Genomic DNA, 22028 nt, shown 5'->3' with positions numbered 1-22028 from the left:
ATAAAAATCAATGATGGTGTGTTAATATCATATAAAGGAGAGTTTAAATCCAGAATCATTAAATGGGATCAAAGAAAGATTATATTAATATTTTTATTAATCAATGGCACAATTAAAATAAAGATACAATAATCATATACCTTAGGAGCCAAATAACATTATATCATATTACATAAAGAAAATTGAAAGAGAAATGTGAAAGGAAATGAAAGAAATGCAATTACAGTAAGCAAATGTGCTTTATATACATCAGTTTGACAGATTGAATAGACAAAATAAGTCAGGATTTAAATAATATAAATTTGTATTATGGAACTTACATTGTCTTTTGTTTAAAATAGTACTTTTATAGACTTTAATTATATACAATTTTTTATTGGTCACTTATACCTCAGTAAAGGTAGAAAAAGTAGATCTTGCATGAGTAGATAAACAAAATGTGTTATAATTTATACAATGGAATATTATTCATTCTTAAAAAGGAATGAAATTCTAACAAATGCTACAGTGATGAACCTTGAAAACATTGTGCTAAGTGAAAGAAGACAGACACAAAGTAACAAATATGATATTTCATATGAGGGATCTAGACTAGTCAAATTCCTAGAGACAGAAAGTACTAAAACAGAGGTTAGCAGGGACTTGTGGGAGGAGGGTATGAGGAGTTATTGCTTCATGAGTACTGAGTTTCAGTTTGGAAAAATGAAAGAGTTTGGGAGATGGATAGTGATGATGATTGTATAACAGTTAGAATGTACTTAATGCCAATAAATTGTACACTTGAAAAAGGTTAAAATGTGATACCTCCAGCCTTATTTTTTTTTAGGATTTCTTTGGCTATTCGGGGTCTTTTGTGATTCCATACAAATCTGATGATTTTTTGTTCTATTTCTTTTAAAATTGCCACTGGGATTTTGATGTAGATTGCAATAAATTTGTATATTGCTTTGGGCAATATGGCCATTTTAACTATGTTGATTCATCCAACCCATGAATATGGAATGTCTTTCCGTTTCTTTGTGTCTTCTTAAATTTCTTTCAAAAATGTCTTATAGTTTTCAGTATATAGGTCCTTCATATCCTTTGTTAACTTATTCCTAGGTATTTTATTCTTTTTGTTACAATGACAAAAGGAAGTTTTTTTTTTCATTTTCTTTTCTGAAATTTCATTGTTAGTATATAGGATTGCAATTGATTTTTTTATTTTGTAGCCGACAACTTTACTGTATTCAGTTTTTGTTTCTAATAGCATTTTGGTGGAGTCTTTAGGGTTTTCTATATAAAGAATCATGTCATCTGCAAAAAGTGACAAATTAACTTCTTCATTCCCAGTTCAGATGCCTTTTATTACTTTCTCTTGCTTGATTGCTCTGGCTAGGACTTCCAATACTATGCTGAATAACAGTGGTGATAGAAGACAACCCTGTCTTGTTCCTGAATGTGGACAGCAAAGGGCTTCAGTTTTTCATCATTATGATATTAGCTGAGGGTTTGTCATATATGGCCTTTATTATGTTAAGGTATTTTTCTTCTATACCCATTTTATTAAGTGTTTTAATCATAAATGGATGCAGTATCTTGTCAAATGCTTTTTAAGCATACACTGCCATAATTACATGATTTTTATCTTTTATTTTGTTTATGTGGTGAATCACATTAATTGACTTGCATAGGTTGAACCAGATCAACAATAATCAAAACAGCATGGTATTGGCAGAAAAACACACAAACAGACCAATGGAATAGAATTGAAAACCCAAAAATAAACTCACATAAATATGAACAGATAATTTTCAACAAAAAATATACAATGAAGAAAAGAAAGCCTCTTCAATAAATGGTGCTGGGAAAATTGGAAAGCCATGTGGAAACAACACCTCTGATAAGAGGCTAATATAAAAAATATGTAGGGAGCTCATACAACTCAACAACAAAAAGACAAACAATCTAATTTAAAAATGGGCAGAGGACATGAACAGAAACTGCTCTCAACAAGACATACTAATAGCCAACAGATATATGAAAAGATGCTCAACTTCACTAGCTATTAGGGAAATGCAAATCAAAACCACAATGAGATATCACTTCATACCTGTTAGGATGGCTATCATCAACAAGACAAATAATGTGTTGAAGAGGCAGTGGAGAAAAAGGAACCTCCATACACTGTTGGTGGGAATGTAGATTGGTACAGCTGCTATGGAAGGCAGTCATTCCTCAAAATATTAAGAATAGAATTATCGTATGACCCAGCAATCCTTCTCTTGGGTATCTACCTCAAAATTCTGAAAACATGTATCCATACAGATACATGTACTCTGATGTTCATTGCAGCTTTATTTATGGTGGCCGAGATATGGAAACAACCAAAATGTCCTTCAATAGATGATTGGATAAAGAAGATGTGGTATATATACACAATTGAATACTATTCTGCCATAAGAAAATATGAAATAGTGCCATTTGTGACAACATGGATGGATCTTGAGGTTATTATGCTAAGCAAAATAAGTCAGGCAGAAAAAGTCGAGAACCATGTGCTTTCACTGATATGTGGTATATAAAACTGAAAACAGCAAAGGAACAAGACAAACAAATGAAGTAACAAAAACTGATAGACAAAGACAATAGTTTAGTGGTTACCAGAGGGTAAGGAGGGAGGGGAGTAGTAGATAAGGATAAAAGGGATCAAATATATGGTGATGAAAGGAGAACTGACTCTGGGTGGTGAACACACAATGTGATATATAGATGATGTATTACAGAATTGTGCACCTGAAACCTATGTAACTTTACTAACAATTGTCACCCCAATAAGCTTTAATTAAAAAATAAATCAATAAATATACAGAATTTACAAATAAGATCAATGTGTTAATAGAAAATAAAATTAATTAAAAAATGATAAAAAATAAAGTTTCCTTTAACATAATGACCCACTTCCTATTTTGCAATTGGACTCTAGTTTTCTTATCAAAATCAAGAACAAAATGATTGAAGCTGCCACATCTATTTAACATTGTTCTAAAAGTTCCCACCAATATTACAAGAAAGGAAGTTAAAGGTAAAAGGGCCTTTGTAAGGGAGAAAAAATTATTATTATTTGAAAATTAAAAACTAAGATGATATGCTTAAAAGAGTAGTTTATTTGAAAGAAGCACTCAATGTGATGAGCAGACACAAATGACACTCACCAATAATAGCTTTTCTAGGTACTGCAATGATGGGTTACAAAATGTAACAGGAAAAGAAGCACTCAGAATAGCAACAGACAATATTAAATATAAACTATCTTAACCAGAATATGTGTCTTTCAGAAAGACAGCTACAAATTTTACTGAGAAAAAACAATCTTGAATAAACAATCACTCTATGTTCAGAAATGGGAAATGAATACATTGCCTATCATAAAGAAGGAATTCTCTCTAAAACCATTTGTAGTCTTAAGGGATTCTAAACAAAATGCCAGTAGATCTATTTTGTCACTTAATAAAATTAATATCAGTTCATCTGGAAAAATTAAAATAAGAAGGCAAGAATACCTAGGAAATTTTGGAAAAGATAAATAATGAAAAGAAACTTGTCCTACCAATGTTAATAATTGGAGCTGTGAAAATCCCACAGACCACTGGAAACAAATAAAATATTCCTGAAAGAGAGAGTGGTATTTATAAGAATTCATATGTAATTAAACAACAAGGAATGAATGATTTGGACAAAATGGGCTTTGGGGGAAAAAATCAAAATTACAACTTCACATCATGCAATTAACCTACAAAAATTAAAGCTGGAAAAATATAATTAAGCACTTCACTGACCTCTAGATAGAGAGAAATGATTGAGAGATTTGAATACATTGGGATATAAAAAAAATCTGTCTATTAGAAAACAAAGCCAACAAAATTCTAAACAAAATCCTAAAGCAATCTGAAGGCAGATGAGTAACTAAATACACTTACAAATAAATAAGAAAACATTAACATCTCAACAACAAAAAAGGGAATGGACAAAGTAGACAACATTCCAATGAAGAAATTGACAAATGAACCTGTAATAAAATGTTTGGCTTCCCTTGTAAACTACAATTTATCATTATTTACCATTCAACGTTTCTAATTTGAATATGCAGAAAAAAGTTCATTGACACGTTAAGATGATAAATCTGTACAGCTCTTGTGAAGGTGGTTTGTTAATATGGATCAATAAGCATAACATTTTTCTAACTTTTAACCACAAAATTAACTCAACTTTAGGAATTTATACTAAAAAAATAAGTTTTATTGAAAATTAATAAAAATAAATATAAGAAACCTGTATAAACTAATTTATAAACTTCTAGACATAGGGCTGAAATGTCTATTTAATATTTATTAGCTTAGCTCATACTTTTGTGTTTACAATCTCATGCTATATAAACATGTTGATAAGTGTTGGCTTTTCATTCACATTTTGGTTTTATTCAGATTTTTTACTCATATTTTTGGTATCACTTTTTGAGCATTACTTTTTAAGTCATCTAACACAGTTTTTCAAGGCACATCATGTTCCGTCGCATCCAATTTGTGGACATACAGCCCTTTTTGAGTCTGTGTGGGATGCTGTCCTGGGAAATTTATTGCAAGCCACAGATACTGATTCACATTGTATTAAAAGAGTTGTTATTTACCTTTGCCCTGCAGGGGTATGGGGGATATTTTTTATCTCCATAATGATACTACTACCTATATGAGTTTTTATAGAGCTCTTTAAAATACTTGTTTACAATGACATCTAATACCTGAAATTATAAGCTCATACCTCCCAAAAATAATTTCTAAATCTGTATAAAATTTCTACTTCTGTCAGGTGACATCTGAATGTATCTAAAATAAACATTGAGTGAGGTTATTTAAGGTGAAGATATCTTCAGCAAAAATTACATTTTGTTCAAAAGAACGTATTTTAAATATTGCTTTGTAGTACAAAAGCTTTTGTAAACAACAGCAACAACAACAAAAGGAACAATTTTCTCTTTTATGAGAAGTGATTTTAGGTTTAAAGAATAACTTCTGTCACATATTGGAACACATGCAGTTATCAGATGTGCACAAAGATTTATGCAGAAGAGCGTTTATTAAAACACTATTTTAAAATAACAAAAAAAGTCAAATGTCCAATGATAGGAGTATTGAAACTAATTACCGTACATCCATCAAACTGAATACCATATACTTATTAAAATTCTGTGTTAAAAGAATATTCAAACTTAGAAAAATGCTCATAAAATAAGAGGCAAAAAAATATTATAAGAAAATTGTAGGTGCTGATGTGGGTGTGGGGAAAATATGTATATATTTGTACATTTTCATAGGAAAAGAAAAAACTGGGAAAAAGTCACCAAAATATTTTAGTGATTGTCATTAGATTGTGATGCAAGATGATTTTGGTTATTTTCTTCATACTTTTTTATTCTTTTAGAATTTTTTCTCAGTGAGACTGCTAATTTTTTAATAAAAAAGAACACTTATTTTAAAAATAAATAAACTGCTCTACATTAATTACTAGCAGTATTCATCAAAGGCTCTATTTCTCTTATTTTTCTTTTTATCTTCTTTTTTTAATTAAAGTTTATTGGGGTGACAATTGTTGTAAAGTTAAATAGATTTCAGGTGTACAATTCTGTAATACATCATCTATATATCACATTGTGTGTTCACCACCCAGAATTAGTTCTCCTTCCATCGCCATATATTTGATCCCTTTTACCCTCATCTATCACCCTCCTTCCCGCTTACTCTCTGGTAACCACTAACCTATTGTCTTTGTCTATGAGTTTTTGTTCCTTCATTTGTTTGTCTTGTCCCTTTGTTGTTTTCAGTTTTATATACTACATATCAGTGAAATCATATGATTCTCAACTTTTTCTGTCTGAATTATTTCACTTAGCATAATAACCTCAAGATCCATCCATCCATGTTGTCGCAAATGGCACTATTTCAGATTTTCTTAGGACAGAATAGTACTCCATTGTGTATATACACCACATCTTCTTTATCCAATCATCTTTTGAATTGTTTGTTTCCATGTCTTGGCCATTGTATATAAAACTACAATGAACAAAGCAGCATGTATATCTCATGGATAAATGTTTTCAGATTTTTTGGGGTAGATACCCAAGAGAAGGATTGCTGGGTCATATGGTAATTCTGTTTTTAACTTTTTGAGGAATCTCCACACTGCCTTCCATAGTGGATGCACCAATTTGCATTCTCACCAATAATGTATGAGGTTCCTTTTTCTCCACAGACTCTCCAACACTTGCTATTATTTGTGTTGTTGATGATAGCCATTCTAACTGGTGTGAGGTGATATCTTATTGTGGTTTTTATGTGCATTTCTCTGATGGCTAGTGATGTTGAGCATTTTTTCATATGTCTATTGGCCATTTATATGTCCTCTTTGGAGAAATGTCTATTCAGGTCCTCTGCCCATTTTTTAATTGGATTGTTTGGTTTTTGTTGTTGTTGAGTTGTAAGAGTTCCTTATATATTTTGGATATTATCTCCATATCAGATGCATTGTTTGCAAATATCTTCTCCAATTCAGTTGGTTGCCTCTTTGTTTAGTTGATGGTTTCTTTTGCTGTCAGAAATTTTTTTTATCTGAGACATTCTGCCACCTGTTGGCAGCTCAACTTGGGCCGGGAATTGAACTGGCGACCCTGTTGCTCAAAGCTAGCTAGCACTCTTGGGTGAACTCTTAACCAACTGAGCCACTCGGTCAGCCTGCTGTGCAGAAGATTTTTAGTTTGATATAGTCCCATTCATTTATTTTAGCTTTTACTTCTCTTGTCTTTAGGTCAAATTCATAAAATCCTCTTTCAACCCAAGGTTTATAAGCTTAGTACCTATGTTTTCTTTAATGCAGTTTATTGTTTCAGGTCTTATGTTTAGGTCTTTGACCCATTTTGTGTTAATTTTGGTACATGGTGACAGATGGCAATCTAGTTTAATTTTTTTGCACGTGGCTTTCCAATTCTCCAAGCACCATTTATTGAAGAGGCTGTCATTTCTCCATTGTGTGTTTTTGGCTTCTTTGTCGAAAATTACCTGTCCATATTTGTGTGGGTTTATTTCTGGATTCTCAATTATATTCTATTGGTCTGTGTGTCTGTTTTTCTGCCAATACCATACTGTTTTGATTAGTGTTGCCCTGTAGTATAAGCTGAAGTCAGGGAGCGTGATACATCCAGTATTATTCTTTTTTCTTAGGATTGCTTTGGCTGTTCAAGGTCTTTTCTGTTTCCATACAAATTTGATGATTTTTTTTGTTCTATTTCTTTAAAAATGCCATTGGGATTTTAATGGGGATTAAGTTTGTATTATGCTTTGAGTAATATTGCTATTTTAAGTATGTTGATTCTTCCAATCCATGAACACGGAATGTCTTTCCATTTTTTTGTGTCTTCTTCAATTTCTTTTAAAAATGCCTTATAGTATTCAGTGTATAGGTCTTTCTCATGCAAATCAATCAATGTGATACATCACATAAATAAAATAAAGGACAAAAATCACATTATTATATCAACAGATAGAAAAAGCAGTTGACAAGATATAACATTCATTTATGATTAAAATACTTAATAAAATGGGTATAGAAGGAAAATACCTTAACATAATAAAGGCCATATATGACAGTGAAAAACTGAAGCCCTTTGCTCTATGTTCAGGAACACAACAGGGCTATCCCCTATCACCTCTGCTTTTCAACATAGTATTGGAAGTCCTAGTCAGAACCATCAGGCAAGAGGAAGAAATAAAAGGAATCCAAATATGGAATGAAGAAGTCAAATTGTCACTTTTTGCAGATGACATGATGCTATATATAAAAACCCTAAAGACGCTACCAAAAAGCTGTTAGAAACAATGCACAAATATAGTAAAGTTGCCAGCTACAAAATCAATGTATAAAAGTCCATTGCATTTCATATACTAACAATAAAACCTCAAAAAAAGAAATAAAAAAATGTTGCATTATCCTGGGATGAACCCCACTTGGTCGTGATGTATAATTTGTTTAAAGCATTGTTGCATTTGATTTGCTAGAATTTTGTTTAGGATGTTTGCATCTGTATTCATCAAAGATATTGGTCTGTAATTTTTTTGGTGTGTGTTATGTTTACCAAGTTTTGGTATCAGGGTAATGTTGGCCTCATAAAATGAGTTAGAGAGTATTGTCTATTCTTCAATTTTCTGGAAGAGTTTGAATAGGAAAGGTGTTAGATCCTCTGAATGTTTGGTGGAATTCACTAGTGAAGCCACCTGGTCCTGGACTTTTAATTTTGGGAAGGTTTTGGATGACTGATTCAATTTTCTTACTGTCGATAGGTCTATTTAGATTTTTCAGTTCTTTGTGATTCAGCCTAGGTCTATATGTTTCTAAGAACTTGTCCATTTCTTCTAGGTTATTAAATTTGGTGGCATGTAGTCCTTCATAGTACTCTTGGATGATCTGTTGTATTTCCACGGCATCCGTGGTAACAACCCCTCTTTCATTTCTGATTTTGTGTCTTCTCTTTTTGTTTTAGTGAGTCTAGCCAAGGATTTGTCAATTGTATTAATCTTTTCAAAGAACCAGTTCTTTGTCGCATTAATTTTTTCTATTGTCTTTTTGTTCTCTATTTCATTTAGTTCTGCTTTGATTTTTATTATTTCCTTCCTTCTGCTGACTTTGGGTTTCATTTATTCTCCTTTTTCTAGTTCTTTAAGGTGTAATATGAGGTTATTTATCTGGGATTTTTCTTCTTTCTTGAGATAGGCCTGTAATAATATAAATTTCTCTTTTAAAACCGTTTTCACTGCATCCCAAAAATTTTGGTAGGATGTAGTTTCATTCTCATTTGTTTCTATGTATTTTTTTTTAGCTGAGCCATCCTGCCACCTTGTTTCTATGTATCTTTTGATCTCTCCTCTTATTTCTTCTTTCACCCCATCATTCTTTAAAAGTATGTTGTTTAATCTCCATATATTTGTGGTTTTTCCTGCTTTCTTTTTGCAGTTGATCTCTAATTTCAAAGTCTTGTAATCAGAGAATATGCATGATATGATTTTAATCTTCTTAAATTTGCTGAGGCTAGTTTTATGGCCCAATATATGGTCTACTTTGAGAATGTTTTATTTACACTAGAAAAAAATGTATAGTCTGATTTTCTAGGATGAAGTACTCTATAAATATCAACTATGTCCAATTCATCTAATGTGTCATTTAGGGATGATATTTATTTATTTTCTGTTTGGATGATCTATTCATAGCTGTCAATGATATATTTAGGTCCCCTACTATAACTATATATTGGTCAATTTCTCCCTTTAATTCTGTTAGTTGCTGTGTATATTTCAGTGGTCCCTGATTGGGGGTATAAATATTGATGACTGTTCTGTCTTCTTGTTGTATAGTCCCCTTTATCATTATGAAATGTCCATCTTTGTCTCTTGTTACTTTTTTTATCCTGAAGTTTCTTTCATATGATATCAGTATAGCTACACCTGCTTGTCTCTGAATACCATTTGCTCGGAATGTCAATTTTCACCCTTTCACTTTGAGCCTGTATTTGTCCTTGTAGCTGAGCTGTGTCTCTGGGTGGCAGCATATGGTTGGGTTTAGTTTTTTTATCCAATCTGCTACTCTGTGCCTTTTTATTGGTTGGTTCAGTTCATTTACTTTTATGGTGATTCTTGATATATGAGGATTTCCTATCATTCTCTCCTTGGTTTTCTGGTAGGACTGTGTCTCCATTGTTTCTTTGCCTTTTTGTTGCTGTCTATTATTTCAGTGTGGTGGTATTCTATGATTTTTCCTTCTGTTTCTTTTTTTTATGTTATATATTTCAGTTCTGGATTTTTTCTGACTGTTTACCATTAAGTTTATGTAAAAGAAAGTTTCATATTTAGAGTATTCATTTTCTTCAGTATGCTTCCTTTCTCCATTCTCTTGTGCCAGTTCAGACCTTTACTCTCTCTTCTTTTAGGTTTTTGTTGTCACAAATGATCCCTATTTATGCTGTGAGTTGATTTCTGTGCTGCAGTAGCAAGTTGTCTTTTTCCTCTTTTTTTTAAGTGTTTTTTTTCCTTCTTTACCCTGTATGTTATGTTTAAGTGTATAGTGTCTTTTTTGGTTTAGGGGTTGCCATTCCTCACTTCTGTCTCTCTGTCCATAGTACTACTCATTGTTTTATATACTTTTGCTTTTTTTGTTTCAGGTCAACTAGCCTCCTTCAGTATTTCTTGTACTGTAGGTCGTGTGTTAGAAAATACCCTCAGCTTCTGTATGTCTGGAAAGGTCTTTATTACTCCTTCATATCTAAGGGATATCTTTGCTGGGTATATTATTCTTGGCTCATAATTTCTCTCTTTCAATAGTCTGAATATTTGATTCCACTCCCTCCTGGCTTGGAGAGTTTCTGCTGAAAAACCTGATGATAATCTAATGAGCTTGCCTTTGTAGATTACTGTCTTCTTTTCCCTGGCTGCTTAAGGATTCTTTCTTTGTCATGAATTTTTGACAGCTTCTTGCTGTCAAAGCGCCTTGGAGAAGACCTGTTGGGGTTGAGGTAATTAGATGTTCCATTTGCTTCTTGGATTCAAAGATCCAGTTCTTTCCACAAGTTTGGGAAGTTCTTATTGACTATTCATCTAAATATACTCTCTGTGCCCATCTCTCTCTCTTCTCCTTCTGGTATGCACATTATTATCACATTGCTCTTTCTGATGAAGTCAGAAAGTTCTTATACAGTTTTTTCATTTTTTTTTAACTCTCAAGTTTCTCTCTTCTTCAATCTTTGCCATTTCCATATTTCTATCTTCAATATCACTGGTTCTTTCCTTCATCTGGTCAGCTCTGTTACCTAAGCTCGCTATTTGATTCTTCATTTCTTTTACTGAGTTCTTCCAGAATTTCTATTTGGTTCTTTTTAAAAATGTCAATCTTTTGGTAAAATGTTCATTTTGTTTTTTGATTATGTATCTGAGTTCATTAAACTGCCTGTGTTTTCTTGTATCTCATTGAGTTTTTTCAGAATTGTGATCTTGAATTCTCTGTCATTTAAATCACATATTTCCATGTCTTTAACTTCATTTTTTGGAGAATTTTCATTTTGTTTCTGAGCTGCCTTGTTACCTTGGTTATATATGGCAATTAATGAATTATTGTCTCTCTTCCTAAGCATCTACAGGAGTGGGTTTTGCAACAGGTTGATAGGAAAAGGTCTTTCTTTTGCTTTCCAGTAGGTGTTGGTAGAATGTTTTATTTTCTCTCTGATGTAGTCTTTTATTCTGTCTCATGCTGTAGTGTTATATTTTCTCTGTACTGTTCCAGATTCTCACACAGTGGGAGGATTTTCTGGAAGGTGGGTTTCTCCTCTGTGAGCAGGTTACCTGGGGGTCAGGGCATCGCCTCTGTTGGGGGACATGGAGATCTTCTGAAGCTCTGAAGCATTTCCTGCACCAGTTTCAGGGCCTGTGTGTTTCAGCGGTTCTGTTTACCGCTGCAGGAATCCGCCCTGATAGGTGGGGGCAGGGGCAGGGTAGGTTGTGAAAGGTGTTTCTGAGCAATGGTGGCACCCAAGGCTCCCTCCCATTCACCAGAACTAGTTTGGCTGTTAGTCCATGGCTACAGAGCCACAGTTCTCAGGACTGCGACTATTCTGTTCTTTTGATCTGACACTACTACTGTTTTGCTTCTAACACTGGACAGATAGGGGTGGGGGGAGCTCTAGGAGGGTGGGGTGAAAGGATGGCTAGGCTTCATTCTTATGCCTTCTGTCCTCTGCTTGGCAATAAGGCTTAACCACAGTTTTCACCCTTCTTCCCTCAGTCTTTGCTCTTAGGTCTCTGCTGTGAGGGTGTGTTTTGGCCAAGTTATATGCTGATCCCTCAAAAGGAACTGTGGGTCATAAGGGGAGCACTAGCAGTCCGATTCTTCCTTTTCCATGACTGCAGTAGCTCCAGAATGCAGGGATCTCAGAGCTCAGAGCTCAGTCTGTGTTTGCAGCCTGTGCTGCTGCCCACATCTCTGCACTTTCCCCTTCCTTCCTCCTCCACTTGCCCAATATGCCCACCTTTAGAATATTTCAGTTGCATGTCTCTTAGTCTTGCCTGTCTGCTGCACAGGGAGTCCTTTGTGGAATTATAGTTGTTCAATTTGTTGTAAATTCCAGGGGAGATTTCAAGAGGCTTACCTCACACCGCCATTTCTATAATGTCCCCTATTTCTCTTATTTTTCATGTTAAATAAAGTATTATAATTACTACTCTGTAATGCCACAGTGTAAAGTGTTTATCATTGACTGCTATTGCTTCATTCAACTACTGAGAAAACAGATGTAGAATGTCTCAGTTTTCCATCTAATTTTGAGTAGATAAAAAGGAGGAACAGAAATAAACATAATGACTGAGCCCTGTAGCATTTCCCTTACATTTTTTACTTCATTCTAGCTTATTCTCACAGTGTGTTTTTTTCACTGGTCTTCTGCAGTCTTTTTTCGTGGACCACAACAGTCGAGCTACAACTTTCATTGACCCCCGAATCCCTCTTCAGAACAGTCGTCTTCCCAGTCATCTGACACACCGACAGCACCTCCAAAGGCTCCGAAGTTACAGCGCTGGAGAGGTAACACCACCCACTTCCCCTACTCACAAGTTATAGGTCCACAGGTTCTGCCTTTTCTTGTAGGGCCAGAACTATTTCTTAGTGGACAAGATCTAGGGTTGCCTATTCCTCAAGGGTCAGGGCCATATCCATACTACTGTATAGAATGAATGGCAACTTGGGAACACCCACTTTATTTCCTAAGCCCATCTTCAGATTGCTTTACCTCTGCCTTCTCTTTTGTCTTATACAATTGTCTCTACTGAAAATCTGTCCAGTATGATGGAAACCAAAAATGCAGTGTCGGGAGATTGTTACACTTATGGCTGGTGTTGTTATTCTTAAGGCCTACAGGTTACATGAGAATTCTGAAAGATGACGGAACTGTTATGCAGCATATGACTGGCTTTAAACTTCTGTTTCTCCATAGATCCTGGAGAAGATTTTTATAATGTATACATGGATTAATAAGCTGGGGAAATCAACCAGACACCAGAGAGTACTCTATTCCCATCCTACCATGTTCTCTTCCCTGGTTTATATCTTTCTTCATTACCTGTATTACCTGCTGCTGAGCCATGAAAGGTTGCTACCTTTCTTAAACTCACTTTCATCACCTTTCTGAATTACTGTCTCTATATGATATACCACTTAATGTCCCTCCTTTCTCAAACCAAAACTCAAAACATAGCTCTTTTCTACTTCCAATCTGTTCTTGACAATATTATGAACAAATCCCTTTTTATGTTTTGACTGACATTTCCCAAATATCTGTACCATATTTTCATAAAAACACCAGGATTTCAGGAGATGAAAGCTCTAAGAACCGTTTATGATAAAATAACGTGTACAGCCAGATTATTACAATGAGGTAAAAAAAATAGGAAAAAAGTAATATGTATATTTGGTTACTATAGAGAGTCTTTCAGGGAGAACCACAGTGGACACATCAAGGGAAACTGGGAAAATAACAACTTGAAAGCCTCCAGGTAGCAAATGTAAGTCTCAAAGAAAGAGCCTGTTGTTGGTGTATCAGCCAGCACCTGTTTTAATGAAAGCCTAGTGTACAAAAACAAACAAAGAAATACTTTACTACTTTTTAAGGGGAATCATCTATATACTCTGAGAGACACAACTATTACCAACCAAGTGTATGCATGGTTTAATGCCAATGCGATAAAATTAATTTTTCTTTCATGGGGTCTTCTTAGGTATCATTGTTTTAGGATACTACTAAATCATGTTACTCTTTCAGCATGTACATAAGATGCGTATGTGACCATGCAGAGAGATCACATATCTTCAAGTGTTATGTGGGTGTCGAGACCCTCCAGATAACACATATTCAGCAGCAGACACATTCACAGACTATAGAAAGCAGTTTCCTAACTTCCCAACTCAACATGCATCATTCCTTCTCTGGTGGCACTTTTACAACTTTTCAGAAAGTACAAGATATGTTGTCTTGAGATTATAGTGTACAAATTCAAAATTCTGCATCAACTTGAAATATGTCATTTCAATTTATTTAAAATGTCCAAGCTCTTTAATGTTTTAAGGCATTTTTCAGTATTAACATAGGGTAACTACATGCTCATATGATAAAAAGAAACTGAGTACTGCAGGCAGATTCACTGTCAGTAAAAAATAAAAATATATATTACTCAATGTAAAGTGAACCCTGTTCAGGTATAAATATCTTACATTTATAAAAAGTTAAACTGAAAATATAAATATTAAAACCTTTCTGTTGAAAGAACAAGATTAAGAATACCATTTGCTTTACCTGTTCTAAAACATTTATTTGATATGATTGAATAGCCCAAGCACAGTTACATTGAATGTCAACATTAATGACAATGTGCCACCTGCATCAGCCATGAAAGATTCTAACAGGTAATGATAAAGGGAATAAATGTGCATCAGCCATCTGTATTCACCTTAATTCATCCACTCTCCAACTGACAGTTCATCGGGTTTTTAAACCCCTCCCAACTTTCTGCTCATCCTCTTTCTGCTAGTAGCTTTGCACTGACACAAGGGAAAACCAAGAAAAGCAACAAAGAGAAAAGCTAGGAGGCAGAGGATATCTGATCCAGAGGCAGAACACCTGAGAAAACAAAAGATCCAGCCTCTATGAAAACAAATATTGGATTCAGCCTAAGGAATTAAGAGACAGGAGGACCTTGGTATAAAAATGGAGGGGTTGATGCGAAATGTTAATTGTGTTTGCTGTGATGTGGTTTTACTCAACAAACATTAATTAAGTGCATGGCCTGCTATGAGTACTGTGAAATGTAAAGAAGTATATGTTCTGATCCCTGCCCTGGAAAAGTTTGTATTCTATTTTTAAGCCAGAAAAATACACACAGAGCTAGGTAACAACACAAATTAGAATTTGATTGAGTGCCAAGAGTGATGTTTAGGAAAAGCACCATAAAAGTTCAAAAGAGGGTGAAGCAAATAAAAATATTCTTTAAAATAAAGTACTTGATCTAAAACTAGAAAAATTGGTAAAATTAGCTATGTACAAGGGAAGAAGAAGGACAACCCCACAGAGAACACAGCATAAGCACAGGTACAGAGGTAGGATTAAGAAAGGCCTGTAGAGAGGTAATAAATAATTGTTTAGTTTGACCAGAATAATAAATTTCCACTTAGTTTTTGTCTTGGTTTTTGGAAAGCTTTGAAAACCATATGGAAGAGTTTGAACTTTTTTAAATTTGGAACTATTAAATGAATTTGAGAGGAATAATATGATTTTTGTGGAGAAATGGGCTATAGATATAAAAGCAGGGATTAGTTCTCAACAGGGGAAGACTATTGCCATTTTGGGAGGGCAATTCTCTGATGTGTGGAATTTTCCCATGCCATTGCAGGACGTTTTTTCCTGGTCCTATCTATTAAATGTCAGGAGTGACCCTATCTCATCAGTCACTATGACAACAAAGACAAAGCAAAAGAGAACACCCCTAAGTATTTCAAAACACTCCTAGGTGGTGATACAACTCCAGTTGAGAATCATATTTTACATTCAAATAAACTGAAATATCAAAAACTGAAGTTACACAGAGAGTTCAGGACCACAGCTCAGATTTCTTCAGCCCCAGTCCAGTATAAATTAGTATTTTAAAAAGTAGACAATGAAGAGGAAGGATTTGGCAAAGAGGGATTTGAGAGAAAGGCATATTAGAGACCACTGCCACAGACCAGATATAAGGTGATGAAGCCCTTATCACCTTAGAGACAGAGAACAAAGGACACCATGTGAGAAGACACCTCAGGGAAGTTGAGAGGTATAGAATAAGAGGCAACTGGACTTCAGTCAGCAGATGGGAGTCCCAGCTATGGCTTCTCTACAAATGAGCTGTGTATCATTATGCCTTCCTTCACTTTCTGAGGCATCGGATTTCTTGTCTGCAAATGGAGATAAGGGGATTAGATGGTCACTACAGTCTGTTCCAACCCTGTGATTCCCAGAGTTAGTGAGTCTTGGGTCACAGTCTTATTAATAACACATAAGTAAGATGAGCAGGAAAGCCAGGTGGTTAGGATGGCAGGTTTGCTTTTAGATGAGTTGATAATAAGTATGAAAATAACAGGTTATCTAATTAGAAATGACAGTTAAGCAGGTGGAAATATGAGACTCAGGAATAATCAATGAATTCTTTCCATAATCCATGATTTTGTGTGTGTCATATATGATGGGCAATGGGTAATTTATCATAGGTATTTCTTAGACCACAACTTTAGGAATCAATATTTTCTGTTCACTTTCATAAGCCATTCTCTTGATTTTTTAAAAATCAATTGCCTATAAGGACAAAGTTAAAATCAGTTTTTATATTCAAAATCCTAAATGGTAAAAATTTATCTCTAAACCCCAATGATAAGTTGTTAATACAGACACTGTTATACATTTTTGGGATTAGACTTTACCTCACTTGAAATTTTGTCATGCACTTTCCAGAAAGCAGTTACCAGGAATGTAGGATTTTATGCACAAAGATATCATTATTTGACACAGTAACATGCATTTTAATACAGTGGCATATCTGTCTGCAATATACAAGTTCTGACAATTAAGTTCACCAACTCATCTTAGAAAAAGTGCTACATACCTTATTTATAAATATCACTATGGTCACCTCCAAAGTATTCCTTTGAAGTACTCCACTTGGGAAGCTATGCACAAATGGCAGTGCCTAGTCCACCCTTCAAAGCAATTTTGGAACTCTTACTGGAATGGCCATCAGAGCTGTTGTCGTATTACCTTTGATGTACTGAATGTCATTAAAATGTCTTTCTTTCAATATTCTTTTATCTTTTGATATAGAAAGAAGTCATTGGGGCCAGATTAGGTAGTAGGGAGGGTGTTCCAATACAGTTATTTGTTTACTAGCTAAAAACTCCCTCACAGATAGTGCCATGTGAGCTGGTGCATTGTTGTGATGCAAGAGCCATGAATTGTTTGTTAAAAGTTCAGGTCGTCCAACTTTTTCACACAGCCTTTTCAGCACTTCCAAATAGTAAACTTTGTTAACTGTGTGTCCAGTTGGTACAAATTCATAATGAATAACCCCTCTGATATCAAAAAAGGTTAGCAACATCATTGCAACAAGTTTGTGAACTTAATTGTCAGACCCTGTATTTAATAACCAATAAAACAGGCCTTATAGCTTCCCATAATGTCCAAATGGAATTGGACATAGAAATATGAAAAACAGCATATAGGGTTATAAATATGAATCCCATCTCTCTACCAGTAAGGAAATCATTGAATGTGACTTTTGCCTTGTTTATACTTCAATTAACAACATAAATTAACACTAATTAAGAAGGCTAACAGAACACATAATTTTCATTTATTTTACCACCACGGTCACGTTAGAAAATCATTAGTCATAGAAAATTCTGGAAAAGCACAAACAGAAAGGCTTAGTAATAATTGCCTCAGAAAGAGCAAGAATCTGGCAGGGAAGAGAAACTGACTCTTCACTTTGAAAGCAGGAGTCACTCTTAGTCATTCTTTGCAGTGAGCTTCTTTGATGACAAGTCATTTCATCAGAGAGAGGATCCAAGATGATGGAGTAGATAAACTCTGTGCTTGCCTTCTCCAGTGACCACATTAAAATTACAACTAAATTATTAAAAAATCAACCTGAAGAACCATCTGAAGTCTAGCTGAAAAAAAGGTTTATAATTAAGGATATAAAGAAGCAGCCACTGGTAGGAGTAACAGAGATGTGAAAGAAGCTGGCCCCAAACCTATGTGTGGTGGCTGAGAATCAGGAGGGTTATCTCTACCATGGAGGTCCCCCATCCCATGGAGGAGTGAGGGACCCCAGCCCCACACCAGTTTCCCCAGCCCAGACCACCAATGCCAGAAAGATGAGTCCGAGACCAATGCCAGAAAAATGAGCCCCCATGACATCTGGCTGTGAAAAACAAAGGGGATTCTGAACATCCAGGTGGGACAGAAGACTGAGGGAAACTCAGATGCCCTCTTAAAGGGCCCAGGTACAGATCCAGTCACTCAAAGACACCCACTTTAGGCTCCAGCGGAGGGACAGTGACTCAGAAACATACAGAAAAAGAGTTGTGTGGCTTCAAGGCAAGAACTGGAGGGACAGTCACCATTTTCCCTGTGTAGAGTTCCCTCCTGTGCAGCCAGCAGGCAAGAGCCATCTTTTCTGTGTTGAACCCTTTCCCACACAGCCAAATCTGAATCTAAACTGGCCTGATGAGCTCTGCTCTCTCCACCCTGGTGACTCCCTGGGAACCCACCCCACCCAACTCACTCAACACTGGAAGTAATTCCTCCTTGAGCAGCCAGCTCCACCCACATTACACTCTTTCTTGGACAACTCTTGGAGATCCACAGGTCTCAAGTGGGTGGCTTCAGTGTGCTCTGATACTTTTGCTAAGTGGCTCTAGGTTCAGCACTGGCAACAAATCACAATCTAACCTAGTAAACACAACTCGTCACACCCTAGTGAGTTCCTGAGACCCCAACTCACATGCCTTATGCTTTATCACTGGTTGAGCCTTACAGAACCCAACAGGCAGAAGCAGGCCTTGGGGGTCCTGGGCTTTTGGCATAGCTACCCAAGGCCTGGTATTGATGGCAGCCATCCTAGGTTTACAGTGTGGCCTCTCCCATGCACCTCCTGGTACAGCAAAGGTAGTGACCAATTGCAGATCACTTTGTATTTCCTACCAGGTAGTCCCCAGCCGGTGACAGGCAGTAGCTGACCTGAACATACACTGGAGACCGTCAAAACATACCGGAAGATTGGCTTCAGACCAAAGCAGAGCATCACCCAATTAGCACCACAAGTGACACACACAAAGGACAGCCTAAACAGGAACCAGAGCCCACTGGGGCAAATCTCATTCCATGGGGTAAGCCCTCCCTACAGCTACTCATAAGGGGTGGACATGGCTAAGCCTCACAGTCAGTCGGACTGAGGGTCAATCTCACCCACTGACATGTCAATAGCAATCAAGGCTGAACTATTACAGAATGGCACACGTAACCTACACAAGGGACAGTCCTGAAACACTGGTTCCCCCCCCCCAGGGCATCTACTACAGAAGGCCATCTAGTCAAGACTGGGAGACATAGCAAATCTACCTAGTATATAAAAACAAACACAGAGAGGCAGCCAAAATGAGGAAAGAAAGAAATATGTCTCAAGTGAAAAAACTGGAAAAAGTTCCAGAAAAGAAACTAAAAAAGGAGACAAGAAACCTATCATATTTAAGTTAAAAACAATGATGCTCAATGAACTTTGGGGAAGAAGAGATGAACTTAGTGAGAACTTCAACAAAGAGATAGTAAAGAGACATAGAGATAAAAAGGGACATAGAAACCATGAAAAAGAACCAGTCAGAAATGAAGAATAAAATAACTAAAATGAAGAATGCACTAGAAGAAATCACCAGCAGATTAGATGAAGCAGAGGATCAATTCAGTGATTTGGAAGACAAGGTAGCAGAAAAAATCCAATTGGAAGAGCAAAAAGAAAAATAATAGAATAGTTTAAAAGACCTTTAGGACTAAATCAAGCATAACAACATTTGTATCATAAGGGTACCAGAAAGAAATGAGAGAAAGTAAGGGATTGAAAAGTTATTTGAAAAAATATTGACTGAAAACTTTACCAACCTGCTGAAGGAAATGGACATACAAGTCCAAAAAGCACAGAGTCCCAAACAAGATAAACCCGAGGCCAAAACATATTATAATCAAAATTGTAAAGGTAAAAGACAAAGAGAAAATCCTAAAAGTAGCAACATAAAGGCAACTAGTTACTTATAAGGGATCTCCCATAAGACTGTCAGCTGATTTCTCAGCAGAAACTTTGTAGGCTATAAGAGAGTGGCACAAAATATTTAAAGTTTTGAAAAGCAAGGATCTATAACTGAGACTACACTTTCCAGCAAGGCTATCATTTAAAATTGGAGAGATAAAGAGTTTTCCAGACAAGAAAAAGCTGAAGAGGGTCATCACCGTCAGACCAGTATTACAAGAAATGTTCAAGGGACTTCTAGAAAAAAAGGAGAAAGGAGGAGGAGGAAGGGTGGGGGGAGGAGGAGGAGAAGAAGAGGAGGAGAAAGAAGTAGGGGAAGAAGAAGAACGAAAAGAACATAAAGATGAATAATAAAATGGCAATAATTATGTACCTATCAATAATCACTTTAGTAAATGGATTAAATCTTGTAATCAAAAGACATAGAGTAGCTGAAGAAAACAAGACCCATACATATGAGGTCTGACAATTAAGTTCACCAACTCATCATAGAAAAAATGCTACATACTTCATTGCTGAATATCACTATGTTTACCTTCAAAGTCCTCCCCTTGGGAAGCTATGCGCCGACGCCAGCGCCTAGTCCACCCTTCAAAGCAATTTTGAAACTCTTTTCCTGGAATGGCTATCAGAGCTGTTGTTGTATTACCCTTGATGTCCTCAATGCCATCAAAATGTCTTTCTTTCAATATTTCCTTTATCTTTGGGTACAGAAAGAAGTCTTTGGGGGCCAGATCAGGTGAATAGGGAGTGTGTCCCAATACAGTTATTTGTTTACTGGCTAAAACTCCCTCATAGACAGTGCCATGGAAGCTGATGCATTGTTGTGATGCAAGAGCCATGAACGGGTGAAAAGTTCAGGTCGTCTAACTTTTCCACACAGCCTCTTCAGCACTTCCAAATAGTAAACTTGGTTGACTGTTTATCCAGTTTGTACAAATTCATAATGAATAATCTCTCTGATATCAAAAAAGGTTAACAACGTTGTTGCAACAAGTTCGTGAACTTAATTGTCCGACCTCATGTGCTGTCTATAAGAGTCCAACTTTAGATCAAAAGGCATACACAAACTCAAAGTAAATGAATGGAAAAAGATACTTCATGCAAATGGAAATGAGAAAAAAATTGGGGGGGTAGCAATAATATCAGACAAAATAGACTAAAAGAAATACTATGAGACAAAAAAGGGTATTACTTAATGATAAAGGGGATATAATCCTTATAAACATTTATGCATCCAACATAAGAGCACCTAAATATATAAAGAAAATATTGACTGACATAAAGGAAGATATCCACAGTAACACAATCATAGCAAGGGACTTTTACACCCCATTGACATCAATTGACAGATCCACCAAACAAAAAAGCTACAAGGAAACAGTGGCCTTAGATGACACACTAGATCAGATGGATTCAATTGATATTTTAGAGCATTTCACCCCAAAGCAGCAAAATATACATTCTTTTCAAGTGCACATGGAACATTTTCCAAGATAGACCACATGTTAAGCCACAAAACAAGTCTCAGTAAATTTCAGAAGATTGAAATTATATCAAGCATCTTCTCTTGGTATAAAAGTAGAAATCAATTACAAGAAAGAAAGAAAAAAACCCCTGAAAATCACACAAACACATGAAGGCTAAATAACGTGATATTAAACAGTGAGTGAGTCAGCAATGAGATCAAGGAAGAAATCAAAAGATACTTGAGAAAAATAAAAACAGAACAACCCCAAATCTATGGCACACAGCAAAAACAGTCCTAAGAGGGAAATTCATAGCAATACAGGTCTACCTCAAGAAACAAGAAAAATCTCAAATAGTCTAAACTTTCACTTAAAGAAACTAGAAAAAGAACAGCAAAAAAAGTCCAAAGTGAATACAAATAAGGAAATAATAAAGATTAGAGTGGAAATACAAAAAACAGAGTCTAAAAGCACAAGAAAATTGATCAATGAAATCAAGAGCTGGTTCTTTCAAGAGATAAACAAAATTGGGGCCGGCCGAGTGGCGCGATGGTTAAGAACTCGCTTGGGATGCCAGAGGGCCCCGGTTCGGATCCCACATATGAGGGCCAGTGACACT

General features: G+C 35.7%; 1 protein-coding gene across 1 annotated transcript in view; it reads left to right on the top strand.

The window, feature by feature from the left end:
* The window catches only part of HECW1 (HECT, C2 and WW domain containing E3 ubiquitin protein ligase 1), a gene marked incomplete at its 3' end in the record, with an annotated part of 151937 nt that overhangs the window by 39820 nt on the left and 90089 nt on the right, over positions 1 to 22028 (top strand). The window contains exon 9 of the mRNA XM_019633943.1: positions 12511 to 12645. Coding sequence (XP_019489488.1) covers positions 12511 to 12645 — 135 coding nt within the window. The remainder of the gene's footprint in view (positions 1 to 12510; positions 12646 to 22028) is intronic.

Source organism: Hipposideros armiger, unplaced genomic scaffold, assembly GCF_001890085.2.
Source record: "Hipposideros armiger isolate ML-2016 unplaced genomic scaffold, ASM189008v1 scaffold_1450, whole genome shotgun sequence".
NCBI classification, from domain to species: Eukaryota; Metazoa; Chordata; class Mammalia; order Chiroptera; family Hipposideridae; genus Hipposideros; species Hipposideros armiger.
Note: the sequence above shows the minus strand (reverse complement) of the source record. Positions and strands in the feature narration are given on the sequence as shown.